This window comes from Uloborus diversus, chromosome 2 (assembly GCF_026930045.1).
Source record: "Uloborus diversus isolate 005 chromosome 2, Udiv.v.3.1, whole genome shotgun sequence".
NCBI lineage: Eukaryota > Metazoa > Arthropoda > Arachnida > Araneae > Uloboridae > Uloborus > Uloborus diversus.
The window spans coordinates 86,840,493-86,859,045 of NC_072732.1; the positions used below are offsets into that span (position 1 = coordinate 86,840,493).

At 33.8% G+C, this 18,553-nt stretch overlaps 1 protein-coding gene across 1 annotated transcript in view; it reads left to right on the plus strand.

Moving 5' to 3' along the window:
- Positions 1-18,263, plus strand: part of LOC129216396 (electron transfer flavoprotein subunit alpha, mitochondrial-like) — a 73,385-nt gene extending 55,122 nt beyond the window's left edge. The window contains exon 8 of the mRNA XM_054850610.1: positions 17,839-18,263. Within this exon, the coding sequence (XP_054706585.1) occupies positions 17,839-18,263 (425 nt within the window). The remainder of the gene's footprint in view (positions 1-17,838) is intronic.
- The last annotated feature ends 290 nt before the right edge of the window (positions 18,264-18,553 follow it).

Here is an 18,553-nt window from a genome sequence, read left to right on the forward strand (position 1 = left end):
AAACAATAAAAAATTTTACCTGGTATAACGTTATCCAAGTTTCTTAATCCAAAGTTTTCGCTTTCACCATTTCTCAATCAACTTTCTTTTTAGAAGGAAATAAGGAAAACTAACATTATTTTGAGAAACTCGAGAATACTATTAAGGGACGAAGCAATTTCTGTAGCTGAAAGCAATCTATGACACATCGATTGCGTTAATAAATACTCAGAACAAACTGCCTGTGTTTACGTCAAGAGACACACATGGAACGCAATGTGGAAATGTTTTAGTTTTTTCGGCAGTTTTGTAAATCACCGCAAGGTAGCGTATTCGAGCGCTGGAGTTGCTAATAGAATAATTCTGGTTTTTTTTTTTTTTTTTTTTTTTGCAGACGATAAATCTTTTCTCGTTTCATTGCTAATTTTCTTACTGCAAAGATGATTTATTTTAATTTCATTTCGTTCTAGGTTTGGTTCCAGAATCGAAGAGCAAAGTGTCGGAAACACGAAAGTCAAATGCAAAAAAGTAAGTTACTTTTGCAATTCAAATACACTGACCGCTGCTTTGTGTGATTTTACCTTTTCAGCAGCAATCAATTCTCTTATTCGCAACTCCAGAGGTGGAATACGCTACCTTGCGGTGATTAACAATACTACCGAAAAAGGTAAAACATTCCATTCCACGTGTTTTCTCTGGGGTAAATTACAGGCTTCAGTCAGTTTGTAGTGAAATGCAGTTTCAGAAGAATAGAAAAGAAAGCTTCCCACAAACATGATGAAAAATTACTTGTATATACAAAACGTCAAAGCAAGTTATAAGTTACGGCATTTCTTTGTTTTACCTTTTTCATCCGCCATTAGACAGTGGCTGCAGCACCCCTTATATTTTATTGGAGTTGCGAATTAGAAAACACGAAATGAAAGACAAAAAAAGAAAAAAAAAATTTTGAAAACGAAAGAATTTTTTTGACGAATGATCAGGGAGGCATTTTATACTTACCTTACGGCTTACATTTTTTTTTTAACAGAAGGAGTTAAGATATCCGATTATGCAACTTTTTTAATTCGAAAAATTTGCCCTTGCTACAATTGTGTAAAAACTTTTTCAAAAAAAAAAAACAGTTTCGAAACCTAAAACATATTTAATGTTTTTACTAATTTATGTGGAATCTAAAAAACGTTAAATTTTTCGTTTCTGGAAATACCCAAAACTGTTAATAAATTTACCTAAAATCTAAAAAATAAAAAAACAATACTTTTTAACATCTTGAGTAATGTCAGCGCAGGTACCAAAATATACAGCCTACGACACAAAAACGCTGGAACATTTTGCGATCAGTTGATTTGCTGAAAAGATGTAGATTCGAAAGACACAAGGAGACCCCCTACATGACACAATGTCCTTGTAAGAAACACTTAATGCTGATTTCGTTGCTATTGTCTTGATAAATTGAACGGACTTGTTTAAAGTCGATAGTCCAATCTCAGGCCGGCGCCAAAAACAATCGCCATCTACCTTTCTGGACGAAATATCTGCGAAAAATATCTTGAATGGAAATAGAAATCGGGAGAGGGGGCGAAAAATGCACAGCAAAGGACACAGGGTGAGATTTCTCACACGCCAATGCGCAAATAAATAGCCAGAAGAAAAAGCGCCCAAATAAACAAAAACGCCAGAATAAAGCTTTCCGGCATTCGAATCAGGGTAAGTATTCCTTTTCAATGGCTTTAAAAGCAATCTTAAAGAACGTTTTATGCTCTTTGGTTTTGCAAATTTCTTTTCCTTTTGTTTTAAGTTGTCTTCTTCCTTTCCTTTTTTTCTCCCTTGCAAAAAAGGGGTGGGAATTCCTATTTCACCCAGAATTGCTTTTTATTGAAAACCAAAGTGTTTATTGGGCAACCAGCCATTCTTCCTTTTTATCTTAAAAGATGCCAAACGGAACGCGTGACTCCCCCTCGCCTCTTTTGCATACTCCCAAAGAAACATGTAAATCGGGTGCGTGTTTCTTTTTTTTATTCGGTATTTATTCGAAGAAAATAGGGGTGAGGGGGCTCTCAAGTGTTCGTATTGCATTTCTTTCGTAAAGAGAGGAGACACATGCGACGCCTACCATAGGCCATTTCTGTCTTGAAACAAATCTTTGATCCACAGTGGTGTAAGTCGGACTGTGCGTTACTACGGCAAAGTGATAATGGCGAAATAATCTTTAGAGAAGTTCATTCAAGTTTTTGGATTAAGTATACAGTAAGACCTCGATCCATCGTTCCCACAACTTTCGTTTTCCAATATATACTCTTTTTTTTTCTTTTTTTTTTTTGACCAACCACTCACGAATGCAATCTACGAAATACAACAACACCTCATTCTTGTTATTTTTGTTGTTGTCTTGTGCCACTTTGTGGTGCGCTGCTATACTTTTCCAACTGCGCCATCATTTGGTGTGAAGTCCAACTTCCACAGTACACACATGCCATAACGACCCTTTTATATGGTAGGCAACCAATTGCAGCATAACAACACATTCACACAAAGAAAGGATGAGGGCAGGAGAGAGAAAGTACATCCATATGCTTGAGCCAGGATTCGTGCCCCATCGCATCGCAGTCAGACTTACCTGACCACCGGACAAGGTGGCAGGCAACACCTTATTAATCCAGACTAATAAACAGTTCTGGACGTTCGAATTAATAAAAGAACGAATAACACAAAATAACCTATACATTGAGCCAAATACACTGTACTCTTCAACTAAAATGACTCAACAGTCTTTAAAAACGAAAAACAATCCTTTGCAATAAGAAATATTTCACCAAATAAATAAAAAATACAATAAATTTCATTAACAGTAGCTTTAAAATGTAAAGAAATGATTACGCAACTCTATTGTTTATAACCAAAGACGCCAAGCCACCACGTTACTGTAATCCAGCCGATCAGTGAGCGAAGCCTCTCCTACCGATCAGCGGTCCGATCTTTTGAACGAAAACTTTTAAAACTTCATATATTGCCTAATTTGTTCTTTCCACCAAAGATAAAGGTCTTCCACTGCACTGATCTTTTGTGTTCAGAACTACCCTGTTGTAATTTATCTGGACAAAAATAGAATTTGTTTCGCCTTTAAATTCCATCATCTTTTCCTTTAATAATGTACTGATTAGTTAGATAATCCATAATCCTTAAAGCATTCTTAACATTGGTGCCAAAACTCAGATGTATTCCAGCCGAGAAACAAATGTTGCTAGGTACGGTACTTTCTGATCATTTAGTTAGGAAAACCTAAAGCACTGATCCTGTCACATGGTTCAACTACGACGACAGAACACACGTTTTGCGTGAACCTTCCAGTACTTTACTTTAAAATATATCACGGGACCTAAAATCGTTGCTTTCAAGAGAAATGAAGGCATCACTCACTCTCTCTCTCTCTTTACGTTTTATCTATTCTCAATTGACATATCACAGTAGGATATTTCATTACAAAAAGCAGAGCTGGCTTTCTTATTGTCCTTTGGCAACGGGTTAAATATTTATTTCAGTTCTCGCTCAACAATAGGTTAAAAAAATATTAATCATTTTGGAGCTATAACCATCTAATGTTTTAATTAATTAATTAATTAACAAAAACGTTTCCGATTCGATCCATCGCGCTTCGAAACCATGCTTGCCACAACTTAATTACACACAAAAAATTTGATCAAAATCGGTTCAGCCGTTTAAAAGCCTTATGGTGACAAACGTCCGCACAGAAGATTTTTATATATTAAGATTAGGGGCCATGAATGTCATTAATTTTTTTGGGCCCGACATGAATGCTCACGATAATACTCAGAATAGTTGTAAATAACAATAAAAACGCAGAATGTATAGTTAATATATTCATATAAGTTAAGACTTCATTAATTCGCGATCATTTAGTTTGAAGGGTTAGATATTTCTTTAAATTAAGAATTTATTCTTATATTTATTGAATTTTAAAGGTTTTGTATAATTAACGTTTTTTTTTCGCTTCAGTAGATGAGTTACAAACATTCAGTTTAGAACGTCATACTAATAGGCTGACCTTTACCTTGATGACGCATATTAAAGATATTCATAGAAAAGGTCACGTAGATAGATAAAACATCAATATTATAAAGCAGTTTTCTTAATCAAGAGTTATGGCACCTTTTTGCGGGACTTTTTAAGCGATTGACCTTTATTCCACGAACCACGTAAACTAGTTCATCTTGATTAGAACGTCTAAGTTGTGGTGCCATCCAACAATTAAAAATATCGATAAATAAATTGGAGAAAAAAAAACAGGAAACATTTTTAACCTGCACAACTTTTCGATATGGGTTTTTCCGTTGCATCAAATAACTCGATTAGTAACTAAAAATCATTATTTTATCTCATATGAAGTTAATTACGTAAATAAGGCAAACATTGTAATGAAAATTGAAATTATGATTTCACAATTTGTGCCTTCCTTGCATTGTGCGTGTTCTGCATTTTAATTGGCAATAACCTGAGAAGACAAACAAATTTATAAAACTTCCTCTTTTATAGAGGTATTTACATGTGCCAAATTTATTAGACGTTGCTCAATAAAATCACCAGAGGCCAAAGTTTTTTTTTCTTTTACCAATATTTCAACAGCACAACTGCAGCACTGATTTTTTGCAATAAACTTATTATTTATTTATGTTTTTATTTATTATTATTGTTATTATTTTTACTTATTTGAAATGGTAGACTTCGTTTCAGTTCTGCTTTTCCGCTAAGGAATACGTGGGGTGAATACTACAACTAGCAGCTAATCTAGCAGCAGTTTTCCCGAGGAACACTCAACAAATTGATTTTTCACTATTTCTGGAAAATGTGAAGACTTAATTAAAAGTTATTTAAATGTAATTTTATCATTCTTTCCAAAAATTTAACTTAAAAGTATTTATATCTTCTAAACAAAACTTTTCGATAAAAAAGTAGATTGTCAAATTTGTGGTGACCTAGTTGTACTGATTCCACAAATTGATACATACTATTTTTATCAACATGTCAGTCTTTCAAACAACTGACTCACAATTCTCTATAAATTCAAACAACTATTACCTAAATATTTGCCTTTGCAAAAAAATTGCACCCTGTTAACTCTTTTTGCGGAACATTCTTCTACAATTTTGTTTTCCAGTCGAAACGTAGTAAAAGCCACTTAAGTTAAAGGTTTTCGATTCTCTTTAAAAAGAGTAGATATTCTTAAAAAAGAAGAAAAGAAAGCATTACAGAGTTGATCAAAATTGCAATTAGTTAAAAATATGTGCCTTTCATTAAGAATTAAATGTATGACTATTTATTTATTTATTTATTTGAGATATAATTGGATTTCTATCTTGATATCCACCTCTTACTTAGGCCCATGTCATTAGTTAGCATTTCAGTCCCAACTCCAAAAGAAATGACTGCATTAAAACAAACTTACACTATGACTAGTAAATTAAAGCAAATTCCAACTCTTTAAATAAATTTTAAAGAAGTTACCATACTGGTGTATACACTGCTAAAGATGTGCTAACCATTTTATAATAGTAAAGAAGTTGACATTAAAAAAAAAAAACGTACTCGTGACCCAGTAGTAACTAGGAATTGGAAGACCAAGGATTCAATTCTGGCCTTACAAAGCGCTGCTTTGAGAAACGATGAGGTGAGCATGAGCACTTTGATGGAGGTTACTGTGACCTCAGAAAGATATCCTTATTCGCTAAACTTGGAGACAATGTTGCCCCTTTTTTCATACCTAATTATGGAAAAAGGATCTGCATTCTGATGTATTCTGTCTCTAAATATGTTTAGGCATGTGCGCATGCTCTGCTCATATTTCATCATTCAGTTTGTCAGAGACTCATTCGGTGAATGGAAAAATTCTGCTCGCCTAAAAATTTAAGTTTGGGGTGCCCCCGGATGTGAGGAGATTTTTTTTTTTTTTTTTTTTGAGCAATCACGATTGCTTATTGTTCTCACTTGGCAGTTTTGAAGTCCTATGATTTTATTTCCCCCCCCCCCCCCTCGCCTATCTCTGCAGCACCACCGTCGACCGACCGGCTGCTATAGCAAAAACCGTCTCCATATCCTACACGCACACGCATACATACACACACACACACACATAAACCTACACACACACACGCATACATACACACACACATAAACCTACACACACACATACACACATGCATACATACAAACACCTACACATACACACAAACCTACACACAACTACCCACACATATACATACTCCCTCCACACAAACACACAACTACACGCACACACAAACACACATGCCTAAACATACACACACCTAAGCATACCACCACACACAAACAAACATACCTCCCCGCACACACACAAACACGCCTACATACACACACACACTCGTGATTGCGAAAAGCATAATTTGAATTCAAGATGTCGAAATTCAAATTATTTTTTTTCCTACACGTTACTTTCCCTTACCGAGTTGCCTAGTTGGAGTTTTCCTATTTTTCACCTATTTAATGTACCAACGAGAGCCAGGTGCTAGTTCACAATTGAGGCAGTGAGAAGCAAAGGAATGCAAGAGGACATTTTCAAGTTTTGAGAAAAAAAGCGTTATAATGACTAGTCCTCGGTAGGCTTTCATTGAAATTTTTTTCTAAATCATGCTGTATAGCAGCAAATACCAGGGCTACTAGTACAATCTCTTGCCCCCAGACAGAGGAGAGGTTCACTTTCCATGTGTACCGGTTATCTCCAAATTTTTAGTTTTTCCACTTACATCCCTTTGCTTCTCACTGCCTCAATTGAAGACATATTTTTCTTAGGATGCTTCGCACTGAAAAGAAACCACGAGATATTCAACCAGCGCATTAATGTTCGTCGAAGCTGTTGAACCATTAACCATCAAGGAAAATGCTATCACAACAACGACAACGGAAAAGTACCTAAATCTAAAAATTGAATGTATTGAAAAACTTGTGCTTCAAATTGTAAATTTTCCTTCCAATTGCGGTCTTCCGAAAAGACGACGAGCCAGTCAACAAAGGGGTGAAAAAATTAAGTTAAAACTTAAGTTTTTGTTTTACTTTATTTAATTGCGTTAAAAATGACTTTTCTGATATAATGATTAAATTTTTGGGGGGAATTAAATCCACTATTTAGCGGGAAAATGAACAAGAAATCTTTTCTAATTTACATTGTGCTTGGACTTGGGCCAATGATAGATAATTCCATTACTAGCAAAACAATTTGCCATCAATGAAAAATAAGTTTAATATTAACATTTATTGACATTAAAAACTAACTGCAAATTACTCTTGATAGACCCAGGTAATCATCTTAAACCGGATGCAGGATAAGAGAATAATTTATCCGAGAAATCCATCTACTAGTGTGACTTACATCGGTTTTGCCTGAAGGACCCCGAAACACACCAAAAGGCCACATTAGTTCCTTTGAATTTTCTTCTTCGCGAAGGAGTCTAAAAGAAAACGTTTAATGCAAAGCATTTGCGGCAGATACATATATGCAAAAGCAAAGTATGTCTTGTAGGAAAAATAAAAGCAAGCATCCATAAGCAGTCAGCGTAGCGTGTGCTTTAAAAAGCATTACAAGGAGCATACGTTATTTTTCACGATCCATTTTCCATCAGACCTTCTGATAAAAACGCTGCTGTTTTACTTTTCGCTCTGCTTTAGAAGGTCACATTTTGCTTGCTCTTACTTATTACATGTATAAAAGGCTGTCAAATATTTCGTACATTGTTTTATTACGTGTTACATACTATCACATATTTGTAAAATAAATTGTTAGCACTTTGGTTTTGTCCGGATTTGGAGCATCAAATCTCTTATTCCTTTTTTTTTAATAAATATGTCCATTCTTATTACCTTATGTTTATTGCCTTACTCAAGTGCCATGTAATGGAAAATCGATAAATATTTCATTAATATTGGTGACAATTTACATTTCTTTTAAAATGCACATAAAACATTTTTATTTTGGCATGAAATGATGTAGTTTGCAATCGCAATATTTAGATTGTTGAGACTAAAGTTTGTAAGCTAGAGTTAACAAACATGAAATTGGTTAAATCTAGCAAAAATTTATTTTCAACTCTGGTATTGGTGATAAATATTCCAACATTTAAGGTGCTAATACAAATGCCATGATATTAGTGAAATGCTGAGGTGATTTCGTGATGAAAAGATGAACCATATTTTAAGTTTTTCTCGGTAAAAGGCAATTAAAAAAACATGATATAATTTCCAAAAGGTGGTCAAATTGCACCCCTTGTGACTGAGGCACAGTAGGACAGGGCATGGTACAGTTGAACATTGAGAAAGGCACATAAAAGCTAGCTGTATTATGGCAGCATACTATTATAATTTTTAAGTACGATAATTTTTAAGTACGATATCGGTAGTGCACAGTGATAAAAACAGTTCTTAAACGACATGACGTAACAGTAGTTACTATGATAAAGCACGTTTGAGAGTTGATTTATTAGCAAAATAATATTTAATGCATGAAATACAACGCCAGCTCAGTCATTCCAGCAGAATACTGCAGTTTCGTGCTTACTAGCACTCATCAGCCAGGCATAGGAAGTGACTGAGCTGGAGGCGGAAAACTTCTTGAGGGAGCCAAGAGTGCCAAACCAACTGGTAGCTAATTTAGACTTAGCACTGGCCAGACGACTGACCGAAGCAATGGTTCGGTTCAACTCGAAGATTGAAGGCAAGGCATGGTATATTCAGTAAGTTACCGCCCTATAGCCAGGTTAATTAAGAGATGGCATACTTCTCTAATTTTTAAGCATATTTGAATAACAGGAAAAAATTCATTTGTCCTGCTTAGCCCCTCTTTCTCCAAATCACCTAACAGCAGTTCTTTATTGCGAAAACTTTAATTAGTCTGAAACGACTTCAAGTTATTTATTTTTATTTATTTGCTTTTTTATTTTGGAACACTGCTGCTGCTAGCTTAACTTAGGTTTTCCTACGTTCCCTTTTTTCTGATCTATCATCATTAGGAACAAAGATAGAAATCTTCCGAGCACGCTGCTAACAATCTCATATTTTACTTTCACACATTTACCTAAACTTTTTAAAAAATATTTTATCAGATATTTAGTCGCTTGTTTTTTTTTTTCTTTTTCAATTTTGTTCACTTTTCTATATTTACTTACTTATTTATTTCAAAATGATTTTTCTGCCTTCGTTCCCTCTTTTTCCTGATCTACCATCATCAGGAACAAAGATGGAAAGCTTCCGTGCACGCTACTAACAATTTCACATTTTACTTTTACACATTTACATTAACTTAAAAAAAAAAAAGGATTTTATCAGATATTTAGTCAAGTGTATTTCTTTTCTTTAATTTGTTTATTTTTGTATATTTGTTTACTTAAATATTATTTATTTCGAAATGATTCTTCTGCCCTTAGCTTAACTTAGATTCTTCCACGTTTCTTTTTTCTGGTCCAGCATCATCAGGAAATAAGATGGAAAGCTTCTGTTCATGCTTATAACAATGTCACATTTTACACTAACACAAACCGTTTTAAAAAGTGTTTTATCAAATATTTAGTCAAACTTTTTTTTTACTAGCAGTACCCGCACAGCGATGCCCTTGCTAAAAATTTAATGGAAGTCCGTTGAATAAAAAAAGTTGACGCTCCCTCCCTCTCTGATGTGAAATGATCATTTTTCTTTGTATAAAATGCGTACACACTTTTTGAAAAAAAAAAACTATTAAAGTTTTTTTTTTAAATTTAAAACTTTTCGTCAAATGATTAAATTGGATTTACAGTTGCTTTAAAACTCTATTTAGCGAGTGAAGCGTTTTTTACTGCAATTTAAAATATTTCACCAAATATACAAAAAAAGACATTAAGTAATATCTTTCAGATGTAAAAATAGTTCCGCAACTCTATTGTTTGTCGCCAAACTCGCCCAGCAACTAGGCTATTATGATTCATCCGTCTAACGGAAAAAAAAAAAACCATCCAGTGGATCATTCAAAAATCATTGTCAGAAAAAAGAAGAAAATGTCGTACATTTCACTTAGATAAAAACAAATCAAAAGTTCTTTGCCTTCAAAAAAAAAATCGCCAAAGCAATGAATTACATTTACGGTTGCTTTAAAACAATAATCCTAGACCGAACTACTCAGCGCCTAGCGCGCCAAGCGACCACGCTACCAGAAACCAGCCCTTTTGCGAGTGAAGCGGATGTTTTTTCTTTGGCAATAATAAATGTTTCTCCAAATAAACGAAAAAGTATAAAATCACATTAACAGTAGCTTTCAAATCTTTATATATTAAGAGCTGCGTCGCCCGGCTTTGCCCGGTCTACCTTGAGAATAAAAGTTGTGTCAAGTGACATATATTCAACAATCAGACTTAAATAAAAGAAAAAAAGCACCATGAAAAATTATCCTTCCAAACAATGACGACAAATATTAAAATACTTTTTAAGAAATTAAAATGCGAAAGATGGATTTTAACCCCTTCAGACGGAATTATGAATATTAGACCAAAAATGTTGATTGGTACACAGTGTACTATGGTAAAGGGTACCTTACAGACAAAATTTTGAGTTTGTAGGAGAAAAATTAAAAGAGTTATGGCACGTCCAATATGCCGGACTTATATTTTTGAAACCAATATTTCATATACAAAAACGATAAAATACCGAACAAACTTCATTATAAAATGTTCTACAAACAAATATAAAACATAATATAAGCGTTTGAAACGATTAATTAAAGATTATATATTTTTTAAAAAATCAGGAAAAAAACCTCGCTTTTCAGATGAAAATCCATGGTTGGAAAAATGAGCCACTCTCTATCTCTCAATCCTTATATGTCAGTGTTGTCAATCCCGAAACGAAAAATTATTTTATAGATTATAATAAAAAGAATGTAAAGAGTCAACTACAAAAAAATCAACTAATTAAATCAATTATTAAATGATTAGCAGCTGTTTAAAGTGTATGTCCGGTATACCGGACACCAGGTCTGAAGGGGTTAAAAGCGTAACCATGGAAACACGAAATAAAATAAGTTTAAGAAATTAAATGCAAAATAAGGAAAGAAACAATGGATTCAAAAAGCGTAACCATGGAAACGCAAAAATAAAATGGTTGACAACCTGAATCAAAATAACATTTTTCGAATTTGATTTAAAAGCGCTTGTAACTTTTTTTTTCCTTTGAAGATGGAAGCTAAGTTTTTCGACCAAAAGTCGAGAGAGATCTGGAGTAAAAAATGTCGCTTTTTCCAATAGTGTCAAAGAGAAAACTGTGGGACAATTCCTTTACTTTTTATTGATAGATTTAATGAAGAAAGTAGTGTCTAAATTTCAGCTAAGCCCAGAAAAGTTCGAGCTAAAAACGCAAATTTCTCCCGCCGTAATTAAGTTAGAGCATTGAAACAAATTGTTTAGAATGTGGAAAATTCTACCCTTTTCAACAATATACAATATTAATATGTGCAAGTAATTTTTCACTCCCATATTCGGGAATTTATCTGAAATTTGGGCCTAAATTGGAATAAAGAAAAAACTATTTATCGGATTTTTTCGAATTATAGCGTATGTCACTCAATAAGAAAGCACTTTTCATATAGTGAAGGAATTTTTCAAATAGGTGCAGTGGTTTAAGAGATTACCTCGAACATATAAACACACAAAAATCCGCCCTCTCTCTTTATAATATCACTATAGATTCATTTTTGGGTTATTCCATGTCAAGTGATTCATGGTTTTTTCATCGCATTTCTGTACTTTTTTTTTTTAAATTTAGCTCATCTATTGTACCCTTCAAGGTAATCAAAAGTCCAAATTTTTAGATTTTTATCTCTTTTATTATTTTATTTATGAGACTTTGATTTTTAGAAAATTAAATTTCTTAAAAAGCATATAATGAATTTTTTAAAATCATTTCCGAAAATTGTGTATTTTATCTTTATTTGTGCAAAATTTCAAGCTGGGATCTCAATGGGATCATATTTTTTGAATTCTTGAATAAAATTTGACTTAAGAAATAACGAGGTTTTTCAGTTCCCATTTAGTTAAATATGGGGTTTTCTTGCTAGGTGATGGTCTAGTTAGTACTAAGTAAACTTTACTATGCTTGATATGAGTTGGGATTTACTTGTAAATTGTAAACTCCCCCCCCCCCCCCGCCACATCACCACTTTTATCTTTTTTTTTTCAAAACTTTTCAAAATTAAAAAAAAAACGAAAAAAAAAGCTGGTACGTAAGAGAAAGAAACGCGGCCATAATATTAATCATAAGAAACGCGGCCGAACATCAGAAATGACTGAGGCTCATAAATGTGGGGGGGGGGGGGCAATCACAAACACTAAAAGTTGAGAAAACTTTAACAGGCAGATAGAATTAGGGGTATACTCCATGCTCTCAAACATTTTTTAGACAGATTATTCATAAGATGCGTACACATATTGTGCATAATGGATTACTGGGAGTATACCTGATGGGAGCATCACTGAATAGAACCACTGATTTGCAGTTTCTTTTTTTTTTTTCTAATGAAGCTTAACAACATGGAATGCTTTGTTTAAAAGAGAAAAGTTTGTTTGATCTATAACTACTTTTAATGTATGTATAGATAGAGCTCGTTGCATTTCTCTCCTATACAGCAGAAATTAAGAAGAAAACAAGCAGTAAAGAATAGAAAAAACATCTGCAGTCCCGATGTTGTAGAAAGACAGTTATGTGTGGACAGACATATGATCTGATACTTTGATTTATTTGCAGTTTTGTGTGAAAAGAATGGAAAAAACCATAAAACAACATGGGGGAAACACTATTTTGCTATGATGAATCATAGCTTTCCTTATCAGATATTGAATTAATCAAGTACACATTGTGAAGTTATGACCTAAAAAGAAACACTTGGTCTAAAAAAAAAAGAAAACATATGGGGTAAAAATAATTCTCAATTCAAATCACCAGGTAAGACGTGATACTAGTATAATGTTAATCGTATGTTTGGGTGGCGGTGAGGGGGGGGGGAGAAGGGGATATACTTCGTATTGTTTTAAAGAAAAGCATTTACCACATTCTAAAAAGTTTACCATTCATTTTGTTTTATTTTATCTTATTTTATTTTTTACATTTTGAAAACTTAAAAAAAAGAAAGAAAAAAAAAGTAAATAAAAAAATTAAAGTGGTTCTGAGGGGGGGGGGGGGAGGGGACGCTTACTAATCTAGAAGTTAATGCCAGTTCATTTCAAGCATAGTCATGTTTACTTACTACTTATTTGATCATCACCCAGTAAGAGAATCCCGTTATTTCTTAAGTCAAATTTTATTCAAAAATTCATAAAAATATGATCCCATTGAGATCCCAACTCGAAATTTCGCACAAATAAAAATAAAATACACACACAAAAAAGGGAGTTTTTTAGAAAAAAATTCTTTGTATGTTTTCTAAAAAATTTAAATATAAATTCAAATTTTTAAAAATGAAAATTTTTACAATTTTTTTTTTTTTTGCGTATCATATTAAACAGCAACCAATGTAATTTAAAATGCTGTTTACCAACTCTTTCTATCTGTATTTGGTGGTGAGTTATTGTCCATTTTATGATCAAGCATTCATGAAAAAAAGAGGGTTTTTCTAAAAATCAAAGTCTCATAAATAAAAAAATTGAAAGAGATAAAAATTGAATAGTCTTGTCCAAAAATCTTGTTTATCTTGTTTGGCGGGAAGCTTTTCAAAGTGAAGTGGTCGCTTGGTGAGCAAAAAGCTTCCCGACAAACAAGATAAAGAATTTAAAAGATCTATCCATATTTCTGAGGAGTTGAAGGTGGGAGGAGGTTCTAATAGAAGTAGCTGTGATGAAAAAGGAGAAGAGGGAGGATGATAGTTTGGCAGATACTTGGCGGGCAAACTAGATATCATAACTTTTTATGACTGAGGGTTTTTGGGTTTAGGATGCAGGTTTTCTTTTTTGTGCGGAAAAGTTAAAGGTTTTCTTGGCGGGAAATTTTTTACAACAGGGTTGATTTTGATGAGATTTACATTACTTAAAGAAAAAAATTAGATATTTAGTTACACGCATTATTAATATTATCATTATTATATGTTTAATTCTAAATAATTATTTTGCTCATAGCTTTTCTTAGATTTTTCTGCGCTCCCGTTTTTTTCTGATCCAGCATCATCCGGAATAGAGATTGAAAACTTCCGCGCACGCTTCTAACAAATTTACATTCTACTTTCATTAATTTACATGAACCTTTTTACAAAATATTCTATCAGATATTTAGACATATGTATTCTTAAATTGTTTATTTTTCTGCATTTATTTCGAAACAATACTTCCGCTGTTAGCTTAACTTCGACATTTTTACTTTTCCTTTTTTTAATCCAGCATCATCAGAAACAAAGGTGGAAAGCTTCTGTGCACGCTTCTAACAATTTCACATTCTACTTTTACACATTTGCATTAACTTAAAAATAAGAGTAATTTTGTTATACCTATTTTTTATTACCATCATTTGTTTATTTTTCTATAGTTATTTCGCAATTGTTCTTTTGCTTTTAGCTTAGCTTAGATTTTTCTACATTCCCCTTTTTCTGCTCCAGCATCATCCGGACCAGAGATGGAAAGCTTTCGTGTACGCTTCTAGCAATTTCCCATTTCACGTTCATACAATACGCATAAATATTTTATCGGATATTTAGTCACATGCATTTTTTTATTTGTTTACTTTTCTGTATTTATTTTAAAACAAACTTCTGCTATAAGCTTAAATTAGATTTTTCTACGTTCCTTTTTTCTGATTCAACATCATCCGGAATAGATTTTGAAAACTTCCGTGCGCGCTTCTAACAAATTTTATATTCTACTTTTATAAATTTACATGAACTTTTTTACAAAATATTCTATCAGATATTTAGGCAAAGATGGAAAGCTTCCGTGCATGCTTCTAACAATTACACATTTTACTTTTACACATTTACATAAACTTTAAACACGCATACATACATACATACATACATACATATATATATATATATATATATATATATATATATATATATATATATCTGGTTATTCCTATTTTTTATTGAGCAATCACATTGCTTATTGTTCTCACTTGACTGCTTTGAATCCCTATGATTTTATTTTCCCCCGCCTCCCTCTGCAGCACCACCGTCGACCGGCCTCACGATGCTGCTCCTCTTGCGAAAACCGTCTCCAGGTTGCGTCCATATCCTACACACACACGCATACATACACACACCTAAAAACTCACATACCTACACACTCACACACCTACACCTACACACACTCCTTCACACACGCCTGCACACATACACAAACACACACCTACATGCACAAACAAACTCGTGATTGCGAAAAACATAAATTGAATTCCAGATGTCAAAATTCAAATTATTTTTTATTTACCGTTATTTGTTTGTTTTCTATAGTTATTTCGAAATTATTCTTTTGCTTTTAGCTCAGCTTAGATTTTTCTACGTTCCCTTTGTTTTCTGATCCAGCATCATCCGAAACGGAGATGGAAAGCTTCCGTGCACGCTTCTAACAATGTTACATTTTACTTATATAAATTTACAAAAACTTTTTCATACAATATTTTATCAGATGTTTAGTCATATATATATATATTTTTTTAATTTTTTTTTTTTTTTTTTTGTATTTATTTGCTTATTTATATCGAAACAACTTCTGCTGCTAAACTTAGATTTTTCTACGTTCCCTTTTTTCTGATCCAGCATCATCAGGAACAAAGATGGAAAGCTTCCGTGCATGCTTCTAACAATTACACATACACTGACGTCTTACGACGCGACATTTGTATTGGAAAAAAAAGAGTCTGGAGCAAAAACGAAGATAAAATGGGTCTTTCCGGTGGCTCCACTGGGCTCAGTCGCATATAAATCCGGACAGACGGACACTCCCCTAAGAAGGGAGAAACAAGAACAAAAGGGGAAGTTAAAGCAAGCGGTCCCGCCGATTTATCTTAACTTAAAGCGGAACCAGGGATATGGCTGCCAATACTAGTTACATAAACATCTCTGTCAATGTCCCATTTAACTAGGGAATTTTGCAGAGTAGCACGCACTAGTCCGAGTTGCCCAAATTAGATTGTGCGAGGGAGAGAAGATTTTGTTCCTTTCGGCCAGCTTCGATTTGCGAACTGGACAGACAGACGGACATCAGTGGGTGGCTCTGCTCTTTTGCTGTCCGTTCGATTCGGTTATCATCCATCAGTGTTAGAGTCGCGCTGAATGTGGTGATCGAAAAAGGAAGGATCCGTTACATTCGATTCCTCGGCGCATTCTTAAAAAGATAGTTTGGTATGTTCATTTTTGAATATGACGAAATTCCATTTTCTTAAATTTCAACCATAAGATACAATCTTTACGAAAATTATGCATTTTATGAAGAAGAGTATTTGGCGCATATTTGCAATGGGAAATGTGAATACCTGCTTCAATGTTTCAGATAGCGCCTTCTTCAGTACAAAAGAATGAAGTCCAATAATCTAGGTAGAACATTTCGTTTCATAAACGTTTTCAAATGGTTGTTAACGTTGTGACGACCATTTTAAAATGTTTAAACGTTACGTGTGCTACCTGGGAAGAAGACTTACAACTGTATATACTTTTGTATGTATAGTTGTAATGCAGAACTATAAATACTTTTAAAATAAATTGCGAACTCGAAAAAGTTATTCCATGTGCATTTTATTTTGGGGAAACCAATGCACAATATAAATTCAGATCTAAAATGTATTTCATCATACATCAAGAGCTAATGAGTAGTTTTTTTTCTCCAAATTTAAACATATATAAAAATAATTGAAAAGATTTCCCAAAAGGTCACCAACACTTAGCAGCAAATTTGCAATTTTGAAGTTGCAGCGAGTCTTTATATCGAAGGAATAGACTTATTAGAGTGTAACACACCGCCGTTGATATAAATCATGATTTAAACAGAGGGGAAAAAAAAGAAATAACAGCTTTGGATTGATCATCTCAATTCCTGGACCTAAATAAAATTGAGCATTTGTACAGTACGAACTAAAACTTCAATGTAACCATAAAAAGTTCTCCTGCGGAACAAAATAGACCTTTTTTCAACATGCAAAAACTGAATAAATAAAACTTTCTGTATCCAAATGCTATCAATGAATAGGATCTGTGCTTCGCTGATTAAATGTTATAATTAAACCAAAATATGCCACGAGATATTGAAGTGAAAATGTATTTTTTTTTAAATTCGTTTTCTGCAGCGAAAATACTTTTGTCCGATTCCTTTTCTTATTTTCTTCTGACTTAACACATTTTTTTTATTGTTAATCATAAAAAAATTATTTCGTTTTTATTCCAAACATGCTCTTAATTTTAATAATTGTTCAAGAGAACGAAATGCAAAAAATTTTTTCACAGTGTAATCATGTGTCAAAAATTATTGGCAGTAACATGAGTGCCTCAGTTTTTTTTTTCTATTACATGCCACTTTTAGTTATTCTTCTTGCTTAACCAGCAGTTAACATGAAGTTCTATGCGTTTGGAGAGAAATTGGCGAAATTTCACCGAGCTGATTTAATTGTAGGCGACTTATTTATGGCGAAAACGTCTTTCGTTTCTTGTACTTATGATACAAAAGATTTTTTTTTTTTGGCTCAAAAGAATATGTTTTGAAGTGAGTGGATTTTTTTTTAAATGAAAGATGAAATTCCTGATGCATTTTAATATTATTTTGTTTGCAGCTACACGTTTTTCTAAACCTATTGCTTGTCTTTAAATTCCGTTCTATTCTTCCTCAGTAGGTCCCAGTTCCCTCTCGTCTGATTTGATGATGTCCACCAGCACACCAATCGAATCCTCCCGAATCGCACCGTACATCAATGTGTCTAGCGCGATGGCGAGGTTGCCCCAGGAGCGGTACTTAGTTCCAGGTGCCCACTATCTTCCATATGCCGACCCAGCTTTCCTCGCTGCTGCCCAACACTACGCAGCCGCAGCTGCTGCTGCTGCGGTTGCTAACACAACAACTGGTGGATCGGCTGCTTCCGGTGCAACTTCAGCAACTGCTCCACCACCGCATCACAGTTTCTTGTTCTACCCAACACCCACACATCCTTTCAGTTTATCTGCTCTGATGGCGGCAGAGAGACTAAATAACAAAAATTCCAGCATTGCAGACTTACGGTTAAAGGCCCAGAAACACGCTGCAGCTCTCGGTTTGTAATGTTTTTACTAGAATGACTGGAGAGAAAAAAAAATGTTTCAAAACGGTGTGATATACGGTGAAAGTGACATTGAACTTGTTCGCACCAACGATGCTTTGCAGCAACTGTAAAATTGAAGGTGAAGTCAAATTTCTGACGACGACAAAGTTATGAAACGAGAAATCAATGTTGCACTTGTTAGTTGTCCACACAAACGAAAAACTACTATGGTAGTTCGAATAAAGCATTTCATCTGAAGTAAAGTGGAGAAAAAATGATATTCAAATCATTTACCAGCTGGTTTAACTGA